Genomic DNA, 22,867 nt, shown 5'->3' on the forward strand with positions numbered 1-22,867 from the left:
CCTTCTCCAGCAAGGACATCTCGTACCCCTAACTCTTTAGGGACACACAGTGGTGGGAGGTGGAATATACTCAGCAGTCCACCACTCTGAGTGTGGCTGTTGCAGAGAATTTCACCAAGTGGTGAGCATCCATGTGCTTGCCATGTGTTTATTGTCTCCCTCCCTCCCCCTCCTCTAATAAACTCAGGCCCTGAGGAGCCTCATGCTATGGTCACCCTAGGCTAAGCCTGTACAACTTGTGATGCACAAGGTAAATATAGCCCACTCGGCTGTGGTACAGTGCTTCGTTCTTGTGGCCCTTTCTTACATGCCCAGGGAAATGCTGATTGCCACTTTGGCATCAGGAAGCAATTGTTCTCCTGGCCAGTTTGGCCGGGGATCCTTGATGGTTGGTGTTTTTTGTGGGGTTTTTGTGTTTTTGCCCTCTTTTGGGCATAGAACAGGGGTCACTGGGGGTATGGGGGGTAGTTATGAATTCCCTGCATTGTGCAGGGGGTTGGACAGGAGGTCCCTTCCAACTCTATGATTCTATAAGTCATCCCAAAGGAGCATTTGTGGGAGGGGAAGCCATGTTAGTCAATTGCAGCAATAACCATCTTTGGTCACCTTTTAGGCACCACCAGGCTTCTTTTGTTTCCAGGTACGAGCAAGAATTTCTCTTCACTCCCGCTACAGTTTGTGATTATATAGCTGCTTATTGACAAGCTGTCTTGCAAGAGAATATGACTATGCAGTGTTAATGAAAATCCTATTTAGAGCATTATTTTATGATTCATATTACTTGAGAAATTATATGCCTCCAGGACATGGTCTGGTCAGACCTCTCCTTTCCCAAGGTCAAGGTGGGAAGAGGAAAGATAGTGCATTTCTCATTTGGGTGGAACATATTAACTTTTCAATCATTTCTCTTGATAGCTGTTTTGGGAATGGGAAGCAATTTAACAAAATCTATAACCTAATTTAGGTTTATCATTGCCGTCTGAAGATTAATTAATTCTATGGGCCCAGGTGATTGAAAGATATAGCAACATTAAAAAAAAACATTTTAAATTTCTTGCTGAACTATTCTAAATGTTGGCATTGTGGATAAGAATGAAAGGACTTACGATGTACCATGTGAGGTCAGATTTCTGCCATTCAGGAAATAAGACTTCAGAACGGTTAGTGTCTACAACAAGGTGTCATATTATAGTTCAAAAACTAGTGATTTCAGTCAGCTGAATTTAAAATACTGTAAAAAGAGAGAAAAGCCAAGAAAATGAACATTTGTATTTAAGTTAAAAATAAGGTATTTTGTCTTACTGAGGGTACTTCAGATCTGTTTTCAACACTGACAGATGTATCCATTGTCAAGTTAGTTCAGCTAATGGTGGGAGATTGATGGTAGTTTCCCCCAGTGGCCCAAACCCCAAACCCAAACCCAGATCAAAGGATTCCATCTGCCTGCCGCTCCTTGGTCGCCTCCACACCACATTTTCTCTTCGTCCCCCGTACTGGAAATCAGGAATTATAACCTGGATGTTCATTTTAGTAGTATATTTATGGCAGATTTGTATTTTATCCCTAGCTATGTGTAAAACTATTTTTATCTGATCTGTGACTGTTATAATAAACTATGACTGGAAATCAGATAGCAAAAAATGCTTGGCTGTTGCCAACCTGGAAGTCGAACAAAGGCACACTGAAAAGTTTGCCAGGCATCTGTCAAGGGTGTTTTTTTCTCTCTCTCTTCATCCCTCAAGTGTCAAAGCAGAAGGTTACCTTTGTTCTGTTCCCTTGAAAAAAAATTCTTTCTGTTGCTTATATGTTAGGCCAGTCTGCAGTGGTGGCCTCTAGGATGGTATCTGGATCTGCCAGGTGTGGGCATTCACTTTGTTGACTATGGGCATCCCTAAGGATGGAGCTTACCTGTGTGAACATCACTTTATGGTGTCAACTGAACATCTGAATGCGCTAAGTTTGTGATGATATAGAATCACAGAATCAAAGAGTTGGAAGGACCTCCGGGGTCATCTAGTCCAACCCCCTGCACAATGCAGGAAATTCACAAATACCTCCCCCACACCCCCAGGAATGCTCCGTGTGACTGCAGCCCAAGATGATTAGGGAATGGGAACAGACATTGGGGATGTTGTTGTGGAAAGCTGTCATGATTTTAAGAAGTCCTGTTACACTATTACGTTGTTACATTTCACATGTGCAAATTATCACTTGATGCTACAGTGGTCAAGTGAAAAAACCTGCAGTTATGAAACTAAGAATTAGGTTTAGGGATTATTATGAAAGGAACTGAGAATGAAACTACTGATATTATAATGCCCCTGTATAGATCCATGGTCCAGCCTCATCTGGAATACTGTGTGCAGTTCTGGCCACCGTATCTCAAAAAGGACACTGCAGAGCTAGAAAAAAGTACAGAAGAGGGCAACCAAGATGATTAGGGAATGGGAACAGGCATTGGGGTTGTTGTTGTGGAAAGCTGTCCCATCCTGCTGTGTAATCTTAACAAGTCATGGAGTGTGCCTCCCTTTCATCACTCTACATCATACACTGGCAGATATGGGGACAAATCACAGCATGATGCTGCCACTTCACAGGGTGAGTATTCCTAAATTATATGCAGGGTGGCTATGCTATTCTTGTCAGGATCCCCTTGGTGGGCATGCCATCAGCTCCTACTTTCACCTGTGGAGCTTTTCAATGGATGGTGGTGGAAAAGTGCTGTCGAGCTGCAACCGATTTATGGCGACCCTATTGGGTTTTCAAGGCAAGTAACAAACAGAGGTGGTTTGCTGTTTTCTGCCTCTGTGAAGCAATCCTGGACTTCCGTGTTGGCCTCCCATTCAAGTACTGAGCAGGACCAACCCTGCTTAGCTTCCCAGATTTAACAAGGTCAGTGCATCAGTGGGTATGGAAGCGGTAAACAGTTGCTGCTGCTGCTGCTGTGTTTGGCATTGGGATGGGCAGGAGCAGTTCACTGGGTTGTGGCAGATTATTCTGTAGGATGTAAATCATAAACAAGGTGTGCCAGGTTGCTTGATCTGACTTTAACATGAACAGGCCCTTTAGAACTCCTTTCTGCTTTCAAATGTTCTCATTGTGAACAATTGTTCAGTTTTTTTTTTTTTTTTTTTTTGCGCCGGCAATCCCAGTATTTTTCTTTCAAGCCTTTTTTAATGGCACTTTCACATAACCAATAGATCATCAACATCCCCCCTCAAAAAAATCCTGAACAGTTGCATACATTTAATGTGAAACGGAAAATGGCATAAGACTTTTGGGTTCGATTTGCATCCAGGAGAAGTGAAATCCAATTGGGGACTTTTCGAAGTTGGAATTCGTGGAGTTGTAAAATTCGGCAGCCTTCTTAAGGACAACAGAGCTTTTTGACTGTGTTTTCTCACAGCCGTACACAAAACAAAAGGCAGGCTTTTGCTGCTCAGTTTCTTGTTTGTCGAGTCAGCCGTTTGGGCCCACACTGCAAATGGGCAATATTTGTTTCTCCAGCATTGAACTGCTAAGACAATCAGATCTATTACCCTTTGCCCTCTTCTCAGTAAGATGGTTTCCCTGAAGGTTTTAGCTTCTGTGCCTAGGCAATACATCACCAAAGGCTGAGAAACCTGATGACCCCAATGGAGAAAAACCTAAGATTTAAATGTTACAAAACGATGGTCTGCGAGGCTAACAGTAAATGAGAGAGATATATATGTTTTAATATCGTTAAATCCGTAACAAAAGAAATTTATTGCAAGAGAGAGTTTCTCACTAGATTTATGGTGATAAGGGAATGTCATACAAAACATAGTGCATCGGTTTTATCTAAACATGACTTAGGTGCAAATACACAAGTAGAATTAAAAAAAAACAACAACCCAGGAGCATACTTTATAACATAACTTACAGTACTATAAATATATTTTATGTACAGGTTTATATATTTTAAGACATCTTCATACATACATACATACATATCTATATATATATCTATATATATCATTTGTATTAGTACCAATTCAGTGCTTTAATTTTAATATGAATTTGCACTTTACATATAAATGTTTGCATTGTTGCACCAATAGCAAATACCTCCCAGATAAGGAGGCTCTTGTAACCCCTTAATCTTGGTTCATTGATTTGTCAAAGTATCTAATGAATGGTGCTGGTCATGTATGTATCTATTCCACTGAAGACACACCCTTCCATTTTAACTGGTCAACATGAAGCTCAGAAGAGGGGCTGCAAGGGAATGACCGCTGGGTGCGGTGACAGAAGCGATGGAAACAGTGCATGGGGTAAAGGGGGGAAAGCCAAATGATTAGGGTGGAGGACGGAAGCTGGAATGAGAGGCAGCTGAGGTGGACCTATGATGGTTGTGTGGCCCGCGGGACAAAGTCTTGGCCCAACCGACAAATGAGGTAAAGGTGCCCGTGAAAGAGTGGGGACTTGGGAAAGAAACTGCTGATGAGGTTGAAGGACCTTAAATGTACTGGCGGCGGCGGCAGCTGCGGCTGCTGCCGCTGCATGCTGTTGCAAAACAGTGTGATGGATTGTGGTGACAGAGGTAGAACACAGTGGCTGCTGCAAGGGCAAGGGCTGCAGAGGAGGAGTCGAAGGTGGGAGCGCAGCCGGAGGAAAGGTCAGCTTCACCTTATTTGCTAATATGTTTTGCTGGAAGATCTGGTGGTAGGCCTCGCATTGAAGGTCTTTGAATTTGTCGTGGTTTTCGGGGGGCAAGAGCAGTGCATGTTCGGGTAAGGTGAATGGGGTGAGGATTTGCTCACTGGCCAAGAAAGCATGACTGTTTATATGTGCTTCTTTAAAGGGCAAAGGAGGTGGAGTATTAAATAGACCTGGATTATACCGCAGCCACTCATTTGCAGATGGGTGAAGTTTTCCCGGCGGTACGGTCTCTGCCACTTCGTAGTGGCACAGATATGATTTAGGTGGAGCTTGGTCCAGATTCCTCTCAATACTGGGCACTTTTTTAGGAGGTTGACTGCCAGGAACACTCATGTTTCCATGTTTTTCTCTCTCTTCCAGCACGTTGATAGATTTAGTTGCTGCCAGGACACTCTGTTCAGTAATAGGAGAAGTGGAACATGTGGATTCTTCCAGATATGGAGTACTCTTTGTAATGGAACAGTTTGATCCTTGGATGTTTTCTGATGGCAGTAAATGTTCAGGTTGTGGTGCTGGTTGACTTTCTATCGGCTGTATTGCCTCTTCCGTACTGTTTGCATAATCAGTCACGCAAGGAGGATTTACATTCTCTATGGTATCTTCAGCTGATATGTTAGGAGTGTTGTTGAATATGGAGACTCCTTTTGGAGGCTCTACACTGATAGTCTTTCTTGGTGGCCTCTCTATCAACACATGATGAGTTCTTGTTCTCTTTCTCCTTCGTTTACGTTTAGGCTTACAAGATACTCTAAAATTGTATGTTTGCTGCACATTTTCCTCTGATAGGGAGCTCTGGGCATTTGAACTTTCATCCGATGAACAAGAGTATGCATGATGTCTTCTTTTTCGGTGAAAAAAATCTGGCTCGTCTGCGAGAGAATTATAGGCTCTCTTTATGGGCTGTGTTTGATTTGTGCATTTCTCACTGGGATAATGGCCTAAATGTTTGTGATATGGGCTACTGCTGGACCTTTTGATACTCCAGCTACACAAGGGTCTAGAATACACTGAATTACATCTTCCAGAATTCAATCCTGGCTTATTTGATTGTCTGTGAGAAACTGGCTTGCTCCTTCTACACAGGTTTTCAGAGTTAATACAATATTCCCTGTTATCTTTCACATTCCAAGCTGGGCATGGACTTTGGTTACCATGGTCCTGTGTAGACATAGATATGGTTTCACAGTCATCACTGTTCTCAGCCCCAGGAGATTCATGTGATGGCTTTAACAGTTCTGAAACTGAGTCATCCAGTCTAGTTTCACTCATATCTTGTTCCATAAGATTAGGAAGATTCTGATGTTTCTTAACATCAACACAATTATCTTGTTTTTCAGGTGCTGGAGAAATACCAGTATCCACCTTGGCAGTGTCCCGATGATGGTGATGACATAGCTTTCTTCTTCTTTTCCTCTTCCGAGTTTTATGAAACCATTTTTCATGTGTTCTTTTGATCCATCTTTTATCTTGTTCATCAGTCGATGAGCCCTCTTGCGGCTCTTTTGGGAGACTGTGGTCTTTCTCTTTCTCTTCAGTCTTGCAAGAAGCATCCAAGGCCAATTCATCCTGGCTTTTTTCAGAACTCGAAACTTCAGCTGAAGAACCATTCATCAAAACTGATGTTGCATGGCTACATGGAGGTGCATTAATGTCAATTACGCAATCAGCACATACCAAATGAGATTTATGCATATAATCTCTAACTGAACCCCGGTTGGAATCAGTTTTATGAGGAGAATTAGGCATATTTGCCTGAGGTTTGTTTCTCTCCAGGCTTTTGCTGGCTCTTGATGACCTGAAGTCAAAACATAAAGGATTACAGCTATATGAAATAGATGGCTCTGTGTTTGTATAAATTAACATTTCCGATGGCCACTGAAGAATGGTTGATCCATGTTTGTTAAGCACAGGAACAAACGGCTCACAGGGTCTTTTGCGTGGCTCCTGCTTACAAGGCAGAGCTATCGTTTCTCCTTCAGAATTTGCTGGAATCAGTTCATCAGACGAGGGTTTCTTAATTTCGTCTTCAGCAGCGTGTGAGTCGCTACCAACGTTCTGATCATTTCCTTCCTGCGTTTCCTGCTGCGAAAAACAATCTTCATTGATGGGAAGACCTGCACATTTATTTCCGATGTGCTCGTCACTATTGTTTTCTGCAGGGAGAGCTTGGCTTCCCGGGGCATCTCTGGACCTTTCATCAGTCGAGGCTGTTGAATCCACGTCAGTGCCAAAGCCCTCCAGACTGCTAGGTTCGGCTTCTTTTGAATGGGAAAGAGGGGAACATAATTCAGTGGCCTCTTGCATTGGGCTCTCCTCAACAGGTGGCTCCTTGGAGTCCTGCAGCGGAGTGAGTTCTGGTTTGTCACTGTGTTTTTCTGTCAGTGGAGCAACAGGGTTAGGTTTTTCCTCCATACCCAGACTGGTTTCTTCAATTGATGCAGCTGAAGGCCCAGGAACAAACCGACTTCTCCTGCTAAGCCCGTGTTCAGCTGATGCGTCATCATTGTAGTCACAAAACGCAGCCGCCGAGGACTCGAGCTTGACCGATGCCTTCTTGGGAAAAGCAAAAGAGAACCCCACCTTCTGTCCATGGAGACCCAGCATTGGATCACCGGGCTTGCTAGCATCTGGTTTACTGTTTTTTGCAGCTTCAGGTGTGGACACAGCAACAGAGGTAACATCTCCGGGAGCTTTGGAGCTGTGCAATAACGTGAAGTCAAATTCTTGCTCGTTTTTCGCAGAGTTGACGAGGATCTCGTTACAGTGGTCTCGGACTGTCACTGTGGTGGATCTGAACATAGGGCCGCTCCCTGGTGCGCTAAAACAAAACAAAATTGATTTCTATCAATGTCATTCAAAAACTGTTCAGAGGCATGTGAGGTATACAGCTAGCAATACCACAGCATGTCCTTTTCACATCACAGACGTAACATTTTCGTGGCAAAGAACACACATGCAGTGGCACTTCCTATGAGGTGCTCAAATAGGGGCCCTTTCTGCACTCTCCTTTTAATCCATGTTCATGGTGGTGTCCTCCATGCACTAAAATCAAATTCAACCTTCTTTTTAATCCAGGTCCGTCCCCCCCCCCCATTCTGCATTACTTCCCTTCAGTGGTCAGCCCGGTTTCAGCCTGTTGTTGGGTTATTTGTTGCCCTGGGTTATTTGGATGCTGTTTTGCTGCGGACCTAAATTGCCTGGACTCAAACATTGAGAAAATCCGGAGTGGCAGGCAAATGGGGAAAGGACCATAGAGTTGCCTATTTTGCATTAGGGAATTCCTGGAGATTTCGGGTTGGAGCCTGGGGAGGGCTAGGTTTGGGAAGGGGATGGACCTCAGCTCTGTATAATGCCATAGAGTCCACCCTCCTAAAGAGCCATTTTATCCAGACGAACTGATCTCTATCGTCTGGAGATCGGTTGTAATTCTGGGAGATCTCTAGGCCACACCTGGAGGTTGGCAACCTATACTCAAATTGACACTCTCAGGACAGTGTTCTTGGGATTACACTGAAACTCTTCTTGCAAGGCTTTCCTTGAACTTGGCTGAGTGCTAGTTGTTACAAAGGGGTTGCTAGGAATCTTTGGTTTCTCTCATAGACAGAAAGGTTTTCTGATGAAAGCTCATAAGATATAAGCCATTTGCTCTCCCCCTTTCTTCCTCAGCCCTTCTTTTAGTTAGCCTTGGATCTATGTAATGGAGAGACTGGAGGGTACAGAACCCAATATACTAATTGTTGCTGCATAGGATCGTTCTATGCCCTGTGCTAGCACCAGGTCTTTAGGATAAGCAGTCCACATTCATGTTTTATTGTGGTTATGTCAATACTTTTTAAGGAAGAACGATGGATAAAAAGATTCTAACACCCATGTATGGGTGTTAGAATCTTTTTATCCTGTGAAATTCTGTCACTGGTGGCACATCAACATCACTTCTGGCATGCACCAGAAGTGACGTCATCACATTGACGGTTACATGGGGATGCTCTGGTATTTGGCCAATAGCTCTATGGTAGAAGACGGCTTTACCATAAAGTTTTTGCCCAATACCAAAGTGTCTGCGCATCACCAGAAGTGACATCAACCTGTTGCATGCAACAGAGGCCTAAGCCTTGGTTTGCTGCTGGTAAGCCCCCCAGCTGGCTGGCTGAATGGTGCCAAGGGAAAGGCCCCCAAAACAGGAGACCTGCTCCAACCCCTGGCAGGTGTCTGGGAACCCTAAAACTGGCCTTGTAGCTCAAAATTGTTTTTGCCAGTTCAGAAGACATAACTATTCAGCTTTTTCTTAGAAAAACGACTGCCCCACCCAAGGAAGACAGAGAGCCTCTAGTGATTCCAAAGAGTATCCTGCATTTTCTATCCATGTTTGTCCCTTAAACCTGCTACCTCTTCTATACATATACACTTTTATATTAAAAACCACAACAAAGGATACAATCCTTTGAATACTCTCTTTTTCTGTAGGAGAATAATCCTTTTTATGGATTCTCCCCCTTTTCTGGTGGACTAAAGTCTGGCAATTGAGGTACCCGGAAAGAAGAAGAAGAAGAAGAAGAAGAAGAAGAGGTGGGGCTGAGAGAGCTCTTTCAAGAACTGCTCTTTCAAGGACAGCTCTGACAGAACTATGGCTTGCCCAAGGTCATCCAACAGCTGCAAGTGGAGTAGTGGGGACTCAAACCCGGTCCTCCCAGAGATAGAGTCCACACACTTAACCACTACACCAAGCTGGCTCTGGTGGCTTCCTAGATCCTGGTCTGTCTAGCTGCCAGAAAAGGGACGTCTGTGACAATACATTTTTCCCCCTCTCCTTCATTTTAACTGCATAACACCTCTGGAAGGTAGCTTGGACTGAGAGAGAGACAGACAGACACAGAGAGAGAGAGAGAGAGAGAGAGACAGAGAGACAGAGAGACAGAGACACACAGAGAGAGACAGACAGACACAGAGAGACAGAGAGATGGGCCCACAGCCACTCAGCAAGCTTTGTAGCTGAGTGGGGATTCAAATGCAAAGCTCTGCAGTTCTAGTCTGACAATCCTTGGGGACCACAATGTGGCATCCATGGGTGCCACGGTGGCCAACAACACCTTTTCGGGCACTCACCAAATGACTTTAGAAAGTGGGTAGGGTTGCCAGGTCTGGGATGGAAAATACCTGGAGACTTTGGGGGTGGAACCAGGAGTGGGTGGGGTTTCGGGAGGGGAGGGGCCTCAGTGTGGTAATGTGCCTCAGAGGCCACCCTTCAAAGCAGCCATTTTCTCCAGGGCAGCTGCTCTCTGTCAGCTGGAGATCAGTTGTAAAAGTGGGAGATCTCCTGGCCCCACTTAGAGGCTGGCAGCCTAAAAGTGGGTGGGGCCCAGTGTGGCTTTTGCCCAGCAGGGTTTCTGATTGGCCAGCTGCCACCATAGCACAAGTATCTTCACTGACTAAGTGAAGGTAAGCTGTATGTAAGCAACAAGTATTTTTTTAATAATATGTTCATTTTAAAAGACATGCCGAAGAGTTGCTGTTAGAGCTATGCATGACCTCACTCAGTGACATTTTGTAGATGACTCCTCCTGCAGCAGTCATGAGGAATGCTCCCTCTAAGCTGTGGAGTCTTGTGAGCAAAAATTCTACCTTGTGAACAAGTGATTTGGCTGCTGCATAAATTAGTTTGCTCTGGAGTCATCCTGTCTGAGCTAAGACAAAAATGTGTGAGCTGGAGGCTAAAAAACTATGAGCTAGCTCACACTAACTCAGCTTAGAGGGAACACTGGTCATAAGAGTCAGTTTGGTGTAGTGGTTAAGTCTGCGGACTCTAATCTGGGAGAACCGGGTTTGAGTCCCCACTCCTCCACTTGCAGCTGTTGGATGACGTCGGGCAAGCCATAGTTCTGTCAGAGCTGTCCTTGAAAGAACAGTTCTGGAAAGAGCTCTCTCAGCCCCACCTACCTCACAGGGTGTCTGTTTTGGGAAGGGGAAGGGAAAGGAGTTTGTAAGCTGCTCTGAGACTCCTTTGGGTAGTGAAGGGCGGGGTATAAATCCAATCTCTTCTTCTTAATTTTGTACTTAGGTCCACTAGCCTGTGTCACACCATACTGGCTCTGCCTAGCCATACTGTCTTTGAGCATATCACAGAAAGTGCATATCATTGACCATGGTATACATGCAGTCCTCAGCAGGGTTTGTCGACTTTAGTAGACTTAGAAGGGTCTAACTCTGCCTAGCACTGCACTGTTTGCAGTCCACTCCCCTCTGTTTTAAAAGGAGATTCTTGGGATGCAGGCTGGGTTTCAAGCCATTGTGTAATGACTTTTAAACACTTCTTACTCGATGCACAAATTGTTGCGTGAGGATAAGTAGGGAACCCCCTGGGGTCCTTTGAAACAGTTACCCTTGCCACAGCGACCCACTCCCAGGCCGGTTTGCATTTCCTCTGATGTAGCATGCATTGTTCTTCAGATGTATTTCTAAAACATTTATAGCAGTATCTAAACATATACAGTACCCCAGGGGTCCAGCTTGCAATTTCAGATATGTTTACACATAGGCTGATCCATTGTCCTTCACCTTCTCCGCAGCACACCATTAATAAATATACCATTAGGTATAATATGATCATTAGCACAGCATGGGGAGTTAGATACAAACCTCTAGCTGTGAGTTATTTAAAGGTTACAAAGGCCTGAGGAGTAAGAGGGAAAATAACCATGTGCGCCCCGGTCGGCAACAAGCTGAATCAGAGTCCGGGGATTTAAATGGATTTGGCTGCACTGCAGCTAAAGAAACTCCGTTCTTTCATTTCCAAGCAATACAGCTCAGGTGGTTTGTGGCTCGCAGCCTGAATGATCGCGGAATCTTTGAGGAAAGGACCCGGAGATCACTCAGTGAACCCACCGATGTTGATTTCTTTAAATGCAGACCTCTCCAAAGGGTCCAAGTAAGAGAGGGAAAGTGAATCAAAAACTAGGAAAATGGAGAGCAGGTTTGTTGCTGGATAATTCAGGTTTGGTACAGCTAATGCTTGAAAAACTTAGACTAAATGTCTAGCATCAGGTCTAGTTGGGCTTGCCAACTCCAGGTTGGGAAATCCTGGAGATTTGGGGGTACAGCCTGGGAAAGGTGGGGTTTGGCAAGGGAGGGAGCTCAGCCAGGTATAATGCTATAGAGCCCACCAGCCAAGGCAGCCATTTTCTCCAGAGGAACTGATGTTTGGAGATCAGTTGTAATTCTGAGACATCTCCTGGAGGTTGGCCACTCTAGGCCCAGTTCTCGGATTTCTTTTGGCTGTGGTAAATCAGCAAAAAGGACACTTTCTTAGCATTTTTAGTCTGTAAATATTTCTTATGGATGGGGCGGTCAGTCTCACACCAGGGCTAGGAAATGTCTCATCCTAGTCCCTGGCTTTGAGTAGCAGTGGGAGCAAATAAAAATAAAAAAGGGCTATTTTGATTATGCTATGACATCACTTCCAGGGAAAACCCTAATGTGACATCACATCTCTGCAGGAATTTCTGGAGACTCTGATAAGATGATAGAATTTCCAGCTATCTCTGAAAAAGTATGACATCACTTCCAGGGTTTTCCCAGAAGTGATGTCACACCACTGCTGATGGTTGTCTTCCCCCATGTCTCTGCCCTCCATCTCCTGCTGGTTACCAGGCCACCAACATTTAGATCTATGATTTGCTCTTTAAACAAGGGCTTGTAACTTCCAGTCAGCACGGTAAATCTTTAAACAGTTCTCTGGTATTTCAAATCACAGGTCTCACCACTTGTAGGCCCAATTTATCACTCAAAACAGAAACAAGTTTGCCACATTGTGGTGACTTTACCATGTCACAAAAGAGAAATGGATGTGGCCTGCCAGTATCACAGAAAACTACCTCAAAATGGCAGCCAATCAATTTAGAAAGAGCTAAGAGACTGGGGTTGACAGAGCCCTACCTTTTGCTGGTGGGGGGACGATGCTTCCCATCTGGGATATTTTGGCGCATGCGCCATAATGACGATTTAGAAAGAGCTAAGAGACTGGGGTTGCCAGAGCCCTACCTTTTGCCGGTGGGGGGACGATGCTTCCTATCTGGGATATTTTGGTGCATGCGCCATAATGGCACCTGGAAGTGATGTCATTGCACTAGGCACAATGTCGGTGGGATGCTCTAGCTTTCAGCCAGAAACTCTATGGTACCATTGAGGGGTTTTTTTGGCTGAGTGCTAGAGTGTCCCCACAGCGATGTGCCTGGTGTGATGACGTCACCTCTGTGTGATGTCAACGCACCAGGGACATTGGCACAATCCTGGCACTTTGGGGGTGGTGTTCCCCTCACTGGTCCGATCTCAGCTGGTGGGTCGGGCACCCTAAAAGCGGGCAAACCCCCACCCCCATGAGGGAATGGCAAGCTTATAAGAGACTCAGATTTGCAGTGATGAGGTAAATGCTATTAGCACTTGGAATCTGTGAAGACACCTACAATAAAGGCTGTAAAAGTCTTCGCACATTTGTGTGTGTTGATTCAATGCTATCTATGGGTTCTGACATTGAGGAACTGCTGCTAACTCAGCTAAAGGCAATGGGGTGTTTCATTTTTGTTTTTCTTAGAGATACACCCTTACAAAGGGTCGCAAGATCCTTTAAAGTGCATGATCAGGGACACCGCTTTCTGAATGTTCCTGATCATGGAGAGGGAATGTACACAGTGGGGGTGGGACCTGCATGCTTTGATTCTCTCTCTCTCTTAGGGTTGCCAGGTCTGGGTTGGGAAATACCTGGAGACTTTGGGGGTGGATCCAGGAGAGGGCGGGGTTTGGGGAGGGGAGGGGCCTCAGCATGGTACAACGCCATAGAGTCCACCATTCAAAACCAACATTTTCTCCAGGGGAGCTGATCTCTGTCAACTGGAGATCAGTTGTAAAAGTGGGAGATCTCCAGGCCCCACCTGGAGGCTGGCAACCCTACTCCCTCTCCACACATTGACTGGATGGATAGAGGGGTCATGTGCAGAAGGCTGCTTTTGGATTTCAGGTAGAACAAGCAAGAACCAAGGAAAGAAGCAGGGCATAGTATTAGAAGAGGATTGTGTGGAGTTACCTATATGGGAAATGATGTCATTCCAAAGATCAGCCCTGATTTATAACTTGCCCTCTCTCTCTTTCCACCTGTATTTCCACCAGTGCTAACAGTTTCTAGAGCATGCAAGAGAGGCCTCTTCTCTCATGTTCCCTCCATCAATTGATCAAAATCGATCAGCGCTTCATTCAGTAGCAACCTTTTCCTTGAGATCCTCCTGAAGACCAGTTGTGTGCATCCAAATTCCTTTGCAGGGACAGTGGTGTAGTTGGGTAATTTTAAATTCTGGACATCAGGTCCTCGGTCCTCTATGCCCCTCCAAAGCTGCCACTGAGGTTGGGAGACCTTTGGGGCTGCAGCTCGAGGGATAATCTGCAGAAATGGTGAACCTACCCTTTCCACTAGTAGAAGCAACTTCCCTCAGAATGGCGTGGGTGGGGGAGGGTGGATCCAGCCCACTGTATGTTTTTGTTCACAAAGATGATATTGGGGTGTCGTTTGTGTGATGGAGGCCCTTAAGTGATCAAGGGTCATGTATAAAAATTGCCTGTCTGAGCTTTCTTGGCCCTGGCTCTGACCTGGGGGAATTCTCTGCCAATTCCGCAGGGCCTGTAAGGCAGAGATGTTCCGCCAGGCTTTTGGTTGAGGGCAGCATCGGTTTCCCATCATAGCTGGCACCCTCTTTTCTTCCACTCTGCCCGCTTCGGCCTCCTCTTTAATGTGGCCATGAGATAGAAGAACAGCCAGAGTAGGTTTTTGATGATATTAAGGATGCCATAAATTAAGGATAATTGTTTTGTTGATTTTAATTTGAAATGTTGCACTGTTTTTAACTTGTAAATTGTCCACAGCCATGTGTATTCATGGACTTAGTGATCCAGAAATTTTAATGATGATGGTGATATCCATAGCAAATCACCACTACAGAATAGGGTTGCCAAGTGGCACTTACCTTGCCAGTGGGGGACTCCTGTGCGGATCCCGGCGCGCGCGCCGCATGCCCGTCACAGGGAAGTGACGTCCTGACACCGGGCACGCTGGGGGCGGGGCCACGACCATACAAGGGAAAACCATAGAGTTTTCCCTTGTATGGCCGCAACAAACAAGGTAAACAGAATAAGAAGCAAAAGGTGAGTGTGGCTGGATGACCACACTTCTGGTAACACGGGGTTGTGGCCTAATATGCTAATGAGCTGTACTGTCAGGGGTGTGGCCTAATATGCTAATGTGTTTCTGCTGTTGAGTGTGACCTATTATGCTAATGAGTTCCTGCTGGGCTTTTTCTACAAAAAGAGCCCTGGATATCCATAGCAAATCGCCACTACAGAATGTATTAGCAACCACTAATGACAAGGTGCTTAAGGTTGTAATTCATAAACCACGTCAAATGCCATGGAATAACTGAGCTAACTAACTGCAACATGGTATATTGCTTCCCTCAACAATGGAGTTTTGCCAAGCTTCAAGCACCTGACCTAGTTCCCTAATGGGCTCCTCCACTAGTCTTGCCTGTATTAAATATATATACAACATGGTGTTTTTTTTAACTAAAATACTTGTCATTTTAGCTCTGATGAAAAAGTAATGTTAAACATTTATTGCTTCACGGAGGGGCAAATCTAATTGACACATATGGCTCAGCAAGTGCAATGGAAACATCCTTTCCCCCCCTGACTCCAGAGTTAAATTGTCAGGAGACATTGCCCATGTGGGCTGAGGTAGCTCCTCCCCCTTCTGACTCTGTTTACTCTTTCATAACTTCCCACTTACCATGCAGCTTCCTTCCGGAGTTCAGCTAACTTGTGCAATCGCTGAAGAGCCTTTTCCTGTTTCCGTTCGTCTTTCCTCGATTTGGAGGCGACGTTTCGCGCAAACTCCCTCTGTTTTAGCTCCTTGAGTCTCTATTAAAAATAATTGGAAGCAGGGAAGAAAGAGAAATATTTAATGCAAATGGGACTCTATGAGAACACTCCAAAACATCCCATTAAGAGCCTATTATTTTTTCTGTTCTTATGGAAGCAATTGATTACTGTGCGTGTAGTACACACTGAAAAGAGCATCTGAATTCACCATAGCATTCCTGTTGCAAGAGGGCTGTTTTGTTCGATTCGCATAGGATTTTGGTTGTATTCTCATTGATTGCTTATGTGTTTTCTGTAGTAAGATGCAGTAGTCAAAATAAATGACACAGATAAACCACCCATGAATGTATCCACAGGTACTGCTTTGTTTGGTAAGTAATTCAGGTTTCAGGACTACTCTCCTTGAAGTGAATTATTGTATGAGGAAGAATTCCTGTCAGGGTGTGTGTAGGCTATGCAACTATCAGTGGTCAATTTGTTGTAATGGTTCGCAGTAATGGCCCCATGACAAAAATCACATTTGGATCTGAAATAATACGGATATAGCCTTCCCTTATTTAGCACACTAGAAAGACCAGAACACAGTAAGTACTTATTTAAGTATTTTGACTCTGCTTTTCTCCCCTGTGGAGACCCAAAGCAGCTTCCCAAATACAAAGATACAATTTAAATTAACAGCCAGAAAGCAAACAACCAGCACAATTCATCACAGCCTGGGCTAGTTCTGCATACACTGGTCCTACTCATATAGGCCTTTGGGTTCATGCCAAAGGCTCATGACTGTATCCATCTCCAGGGTTAAATGCCTAGATTTTAGACAGCCGACAGAGCTATTAAGAGCAGTAAATACTGCTTTTTAAAAAGCATAACAAGAAAAAGACATTGGATTTATACCCTGCCCTTCTCTCGGAGTCTCACAAACTCGTTCCCTCCCCCTCCCCCTCCCCACAACAGGCACCCTGTGAGGTGGGTGGGGCTGAGAGAGCTCTGAGAGAACTGTGACTTGCCCAAGGTCACCCAGCAGCTGCATGTGGAAGAGTAGGGAATCTGACCCAGTTCTCCCAGATTAGAGTCCACACACCTAACTACTACATCAAACTGGCTTTTTAAAAAGCACAATAATCAGTTGCTCTCAGACCCACGAGGGAAAGCATTATGAAAGGAAAACATTTAACCAACAACTGATGACAACTCATCTCCAGATGACAGAGATCAGTTCCCTAGAGAAAATGGTTGCTTTAGAGGGTGGACTCTATGGCCTTATACTCTGCTGAGGTCCCTCCCCTCCCCAAACTCTGTGCTTCCCAGACTCCACCCCCCAAATCTCCAGGAATGTACCCACCCAGAGTTGGCAACCCTATTTTAGCCTGTGATAGAAATGTGATCTTGGAGGAAACTGAGAAAACATCTCCACATATTGATTTCATAAGGTGGCGGCCACCACCGAAAAAGCCATTCCTCATGCTCTAGTAGTGAATTTTATTTACTACAGAAATAACATAGAATGAGACAACACACATAGATCTTAATAAATGGGGAGGAGGAAACACTCTCTAAGATACAATAGGATTCCTTCATTTCCAGGTCAGTGTGGTCTGTGACATTTCCCCCTCTTGGTCTCTAGTTTAGTGGGAGACAGTCTACAACTGATATAGAGTAAATCTAAAACTACTGTGGCTGCGGTCACACGGAGCATTTGCCGCGCGGGACGATACGGATGGTAGGCGGATTTTACGGGCGCGATCACACCGCAACATCTGGGAAACGTAAAGCTCCCATGGCTAACCTGAGGCTTCCCGCTGAAGATGCAGAGTAAAAAACTAGTACCTCCGCATTGTTTGACTGGGATTGCCTGTAATTGAGAGGAAGTGGAAGGGGCATTGTTTTGCCTGTGATTGAGTGCCTGGGTGAATTTGAATTTGAATAGCTGCTGCCTGACCTCTGCTGGGGGAGGCCTCTATTTAAGGAAGCACCTTGCCAGAGGCAGAGGAGACCAGCTGAGCTCTGAGCAGGAGCAGGAGAGAGAGCTGTGAGAGAGGTGAGTGGGTTTCTTTTACTTGCTTTCAGCTGAGAGAATTCAGCTAAGGATATTTTGTGGGAAAACTGTGTTTAGCAGTGTGTGGAAGCACTTAGAGTTCTTGCAGAGTCCTGGCTGATTGAGTGTGGGAGAGGAACGGGCATTGTTTGACTGGGATTGCCTGTAATTGAGAGGAAGTGGAAGGGGCATTGTTTTGCCTGTGATTGAGTGCCTGGGTGAATTTGAATTTGAATAGCTGCTGCCTGACCTCTGCTGGGGGAGGCCTCTATTTAAGGAAGCACCTTGCCAGAGGCAGAGGAGACCAGCTGAGCTCTGAGCAGGAGCAGGAGAGAGAGCTGTGAGAGAGGTGAGTGGGTTTCTTTTACTTGCTTTCAGCTGAGAGAATTCAGCTAAGGATATTTTGTGGGAAAACTGTGTTTAGCAGTGTGTGGAAGCACTTAGAGTTCTTGCAGAGTCCTGGCTGATTGAGTGTGGGAGAGGAACGGGCATTGTTTGACTGGGATTGCCTGTAATTGAGAGGAAGTGGAAGGGGCATTGTTTTGCCTGTGATTGAGTGCCTGGGTGAATTTGAATTTGAATAGCTGCTGCCTGACCTCTGCTGGGGGAGGCCTCTATTTAAGGAAGCACCTTGCCAGAGGCAGAGGAGACCAGCTGAGCTCTGAGCAGGAGCAGGAGAGAGAGCTGTGAGAGAGGTGAGTGGGTTTCTTTTACTTGCTTTCAGCTGAGAGAATTCAGCTAAGGATATTTTGTGGGAAAACTGTGTTTAGCAGTGTGTGGAAGCACTTAGAGTTCTTGCAGAGTCCTGGCTGATTGAGTGTGGGAGAGGAACGGGCATTGTTTGACTGGGATTGCCTGTAATTGAGAGGAAGTGGAAGGGGCATTGTTTTGCCTGTGATTGAGTGCCTGGGTGAATTTGAATTTGAATAGCTGCTGCCTGACCTCTGCTGGGGGAGGCCTCTATTTAAGGAAGCACCTTGCCAGAGGCAGAGGAGACCAGCTGAGCTCTGAGCAGGAGCAGGAGAGAGAGCTGTGAGAGAGGTGAGTGGGTTTCTTTTACTTGCTTTCAGCTGAGAGAATTCAGCTAAGGATATTTTGTGGGAAAACTGTGTTTAGCAGTGTGTGGAAGCACTTAGAGTTCTTGCAGAGTCCTGGCTGATTGAGTGTGGGAGAGGAACGGGCATTGTTTGACTGGGATTGCCTGTAATTGAGAGGAAGTGGAAGGGGCATTGTTTTGCCTGTGATTGAGTGCCTGGGTGAATTTGAATTTGAATAGCTGCTGCCTGACCTCTGCTGGGGGAGGCCTCTATTTAAGGAAGCACCTTGCCAGAGGCAGAGGAGACCAGCTGAGCTCTGAGCAGGAGCAGGAGAGAGAGCTGTGAGAGAGGTGAGTGGGTTTCTTTTACTTGCTTTCAGCTGAGAGAATTCAGCTAAGGATATTTTGTGGGAAAACTGTGTTTAGCAGTGTGTGGAAGCACTTAGAGTTCTTGCAGAGTCCTGGCTGATTGAGTGTGGGAGAGGAACGGGCATTGTTTGACTGGGATTGCCTGTAATTGAGAGGAAGTGGAAGGGGCATTGTTTTGCCTGTGATTGAGTGCCTGGGTGAATTTGAATTTGAATAGCTGCTGCCTGACCTCTGCTGGGGGAGGCCTCTATTTAAGGAAGCACCTTGGCAGAGGCACGAGCCTCTGGCACGAGCCGAAGGGTGAGCTAAAGGGCTCTTTGCCTGTGGCTCTTAGCCTAGGGACTCTTAGACTAGGGGCGCTGTAAGAAGCCCAAAAAGAGCCAGAAAGACAAGGCCCTAGGCTCTTTGTCTTTCCCGTAAAATAATTTGACTTGATAACAAAACCCACATAAATACCAAGGGTTTAAAAGGGGGATTATATTTATTTATTTTAAAAGAATTATGAAGCCAGAATGCCAGCAGGGGGTTGGGGGCTATCCAGTGTTTTGCACGGAGTGTCACATGTATGACTATCTGCCCACTGGGCAGAAGTCTTGGGTGTGTCCTCGGTGCAAGGAGCTCCTGGTTCTCAGGGAACGTGTGTGCTCCCTTGAGGCCAAGGTGGCTGACCTGGAGAAGCAGAGACAGTCAGCTAGGCACACAGAAAAGACTCTCGGGGACTTGTTAGCTTCGTCCCACTCTGGATCTGGCAGCCCCGCTGCTGTCAGGGAGCATGAGGGTCTAGGGGAAACAGGGCACCATGCTGAGGATAAGGGGAATGTGCCCTCAGAAGGGACCTCTTCCCCAGCTGGTGAGCGGCTCTCCTTTTGCACCAAGGAACCATCCCTGAGCAGGGTGGGAGGGGGGCTCTTGGTAGTGGGTGATTCGATCCTTAGGCAGGTAGACAGCTGGGTGGCGAACCCGCGTACTGACCGTATGGTGACTTGCCTGCCTGGTGCGAAGGTAGCGGACATTACGCGTGTTTTAGATAGGCTGGTAGATAGTGCTGGGGAGGAGCCAGTGGTCGTGGTGCATGTCGGCACCAACGATGTGGGGAAATGCAGTCGTGAGGTCCTGGAGGAGAAATTTAGGCTGCTGGGCAGGAAACTTAGGTCCAGGACCTCCAAGGTAGCCTTCTCAGAAGTGTTACCTGTTCCACGCGCAGGGCCGGAGAGACAGGCAGAGATCAGGAGTCTCAATGCGTGGATGAGACGATGGTGTAGGGGGGAAGGGTTCAGGTTTGTTAGGCACTGGGATACTTTTTGGAACAAGAGGGAGCTGTACAGGCGAGACGGTCTCCACTTGTCCCGAGAAGGAACCAGGCTGCTGGCACTTAAAATCAAAAAGGTGGCAGAGCAGCTTTTAAACTGAATATTGGGGGAAAGCCGACAGGAGATGAAAAGTCTCTGGTTCGGGTTGGCTCATCTGAGAGAGGTGAGGGGGTACCGGTTGCTTTTCTACAGGGAGGTGGATTGAAATTGTCCACAGAGGCCATGGCTGGTGACATGGACTGCCGGACAACGACTCGAGATAGCAAGAGGAAGGATGCAGGCTTAACTTGTAAGGGAAATTACAGCTGTTTCTATACAAATGCTAGAAGTGTCCGAGGTAAAATCGGGGAGTTGGAGTGCTTGGTGTCGGAGGGAAAAATAGACATTGTGGGTATTTCTGAAACTTGGTGGGATGAGGAAAATCAGTGGGATACGGTGATTCCCGGTTATATATTATATCGGAAGGATAGGGGGGGAAGGGTTGGAGGTGGGGTGGCTCTGTATGTCAGAGAGGGTATAAAGTCTAGAAAGATTGAGAGGCTAAGTGAATTGGATTCGCTTCTGGAAGTTCTATGGGTTGAAATAGGGGGGCCAAAAGGAAACTTAACACTGGGAGTTTGTTATCGCCCACCAGATCAAAAGATAGAGGAGGATTATAAAATGATGAATGCCTTAAAGATAGCAACTAGACAAAAACACTGTGTAATAATAGGTGATTTTAACTACCCACACATTGATTGGGTCAATATGTGTTCTAGCCGGGAAAAAGAGATTGAGTTTCTAGACACTCTAAATGACTGTGCTATGGAGCAGATGGTCATGGAACCTACCAGGGGAGAGGCGATCCTTGATTTGGTCCTAAGTAACACTCAAGACCTGGTGAGAGATGTAAAAGTGATTGCACCGCTTGGGAACAGTGATCATAATGTTGTTGAGTTCAACATTTGTACAAATAGGGAATTGGCCAAAAAGACTCACACAACCATTTTTAACTTTAAAAGGGGTAATTTCTCTGATATGAGGGGACACGTGGGGAGGAAACTGAAAGGAAAAGTAGAAAGGGTCAAAACAATTGGGGAAGCTTGGGATCTATTTAAAACTACGATCCTAGAAGCTCAAAAAATATATATTCCGCAGGTTAGGAAAGGCACAAACAGGTATAAGAAAAAGCCTACATGGTTAACAAACAAAGTAATGGAAGCTGTAAAAGGTAAAAAGGATTCCTTTAAGCGGTGGAAAGCTAGTCACAGTGAGGCTGATAAAACAGAACACAGGCTATGGCAAATAAAATGCAAGTCTGTGGTCAGGCATGCAAAAAGGGAATATGAGGAGCATATAGCAAAAAACGTAAAAACCAACAATAAAACTTTCTTCAAATACATTAGAAGCAGGAAACCAGCCAGGGAGGCAGTGGGGCCCTTGGACGACCAAGGGGTAAAAGGAGTATTGAAGGATGATAGGGAAATGGCTGAGAAGCTAAATGCATTTTTTGCCTCCGTCTTCACTGTGGAAGATGAGAGGTGCTTGCCCACTCCAGAGCCGCTGAGTTCGGGAGGGGTGTTGAAAGACCTGAGTCAGATTGAGGTGACGAGAGAGGAGGTCCTAAAACTGATAAACAACTTAAAAACTGATAAATCACCAGGCCCAGATGGCATACATCCAAGAGTTCTGAAAGAACTCAATTGTGAACTTGTGGATCTCCTGACAAAAATATGTAATCTCTCCTTAAAATCAGCCTCCATTCCTGAGGACTGGAAGGTAGCTAATGTCACTCCCATCTTTAAAAAGGGTTCCAGAGGAGATCCGGGAAATTACAGGCCAGTCAGTCTGACGTCGATACCGGGTAAATTGGTGGAAACCATTATTAAGGAAAGAATTAGTAGGCACATAGATGAACAAAACCTATTGAGGCAGACTCAACATGGGTTCTGTAAGGGAAGATCTTGTCTCACTAACCTGTTAATGTTCTTTGAGGGGGTGAACAAACATGTGGACAAGGGGGATCCAATAGATATTATTTACCTTGACTTCCAGAAAGCTTTTGATAAAGTTCCTCATCAAAGGCTCCTAAGTAAGCTCAAAAATCATGGGATAGAAGGACAAGTCCTTTTATGGATCAAAAACTGGCTAGTTCATAGAAAACAGAGAGTGAGTGTAGGTGGGCAATTTTCTCAGTGGAGGGTGGTAAGCAGTGGGGTACCGCAGGGATCAGTACTTGGTCCACTGCTTTTTAACTTGTTCATTAATGATTTGGAGATGGGAGTAAGCAGTGAAGTGGCTAAATTTGCGGATGATACGAAGTTGTTCAGGGTGGTGAAAACCAGTGAGGATTGTGAGGCACTCCAAAGGGATCTGTCAAAGTTGGGCGAGTGGGCGTCAACATGGCAAATGGGGTTCAATGTGGCCAAGTGCAAGGTGATGCACATTGGAGCCAAAAATCCTAACTATAAATACACGTTGATGGGGTCTGAACTGGCAGAGACTGATCAAGAGAGAGATCTTGGAGTTGTAGTGGATAAC

General features: G+C 45.6%; 1 protein-coding gene across 1 annotated transcript in view; it reads right to left on the reverse strand.

Moving 5' to 3' along the window:
* Positions 1-4,227: 4,227 nt before the first annotated feature.
* The window catches only part of ZNF804A (zinc finger protein 804A), a 359,904-nt gene continuing 341,264 nt past the window's right edge, over positions 4,228-22,867 (reverse strand). Inside the window, exons 3-4 of the mRNA XM_015411907.1 lie at positions 15,506-15,636; positions 4,228-7,501 (exon numbers count right to left, since the gene is read on the reverse strand). Coding sequence (XP_015267393.1) covers positions 4,228-7,501; positions 15,506-15,636 — 3,405 coding nt within the window. The remainder of the gene's footprint in view (positions 7,502-15,505; positions 15,637-22,867) is intronic.

This window comes from Gekko japonicus, unplaced genomic scaffold, assembly GCF_001447785.1.
Source record: "Gekko japonicus isolate JY-2015 unplaced genomic scaffold, Gekko_japonicus_V1.1 scaffold486, whole genome shotgun sequence".
Classification (NCBI taxonomy): Eukaryota; Metazoa; Chordata; class Lepidosauria; order Squamata; family Gekkonidae; genus Gekko; species Gekko japonicus.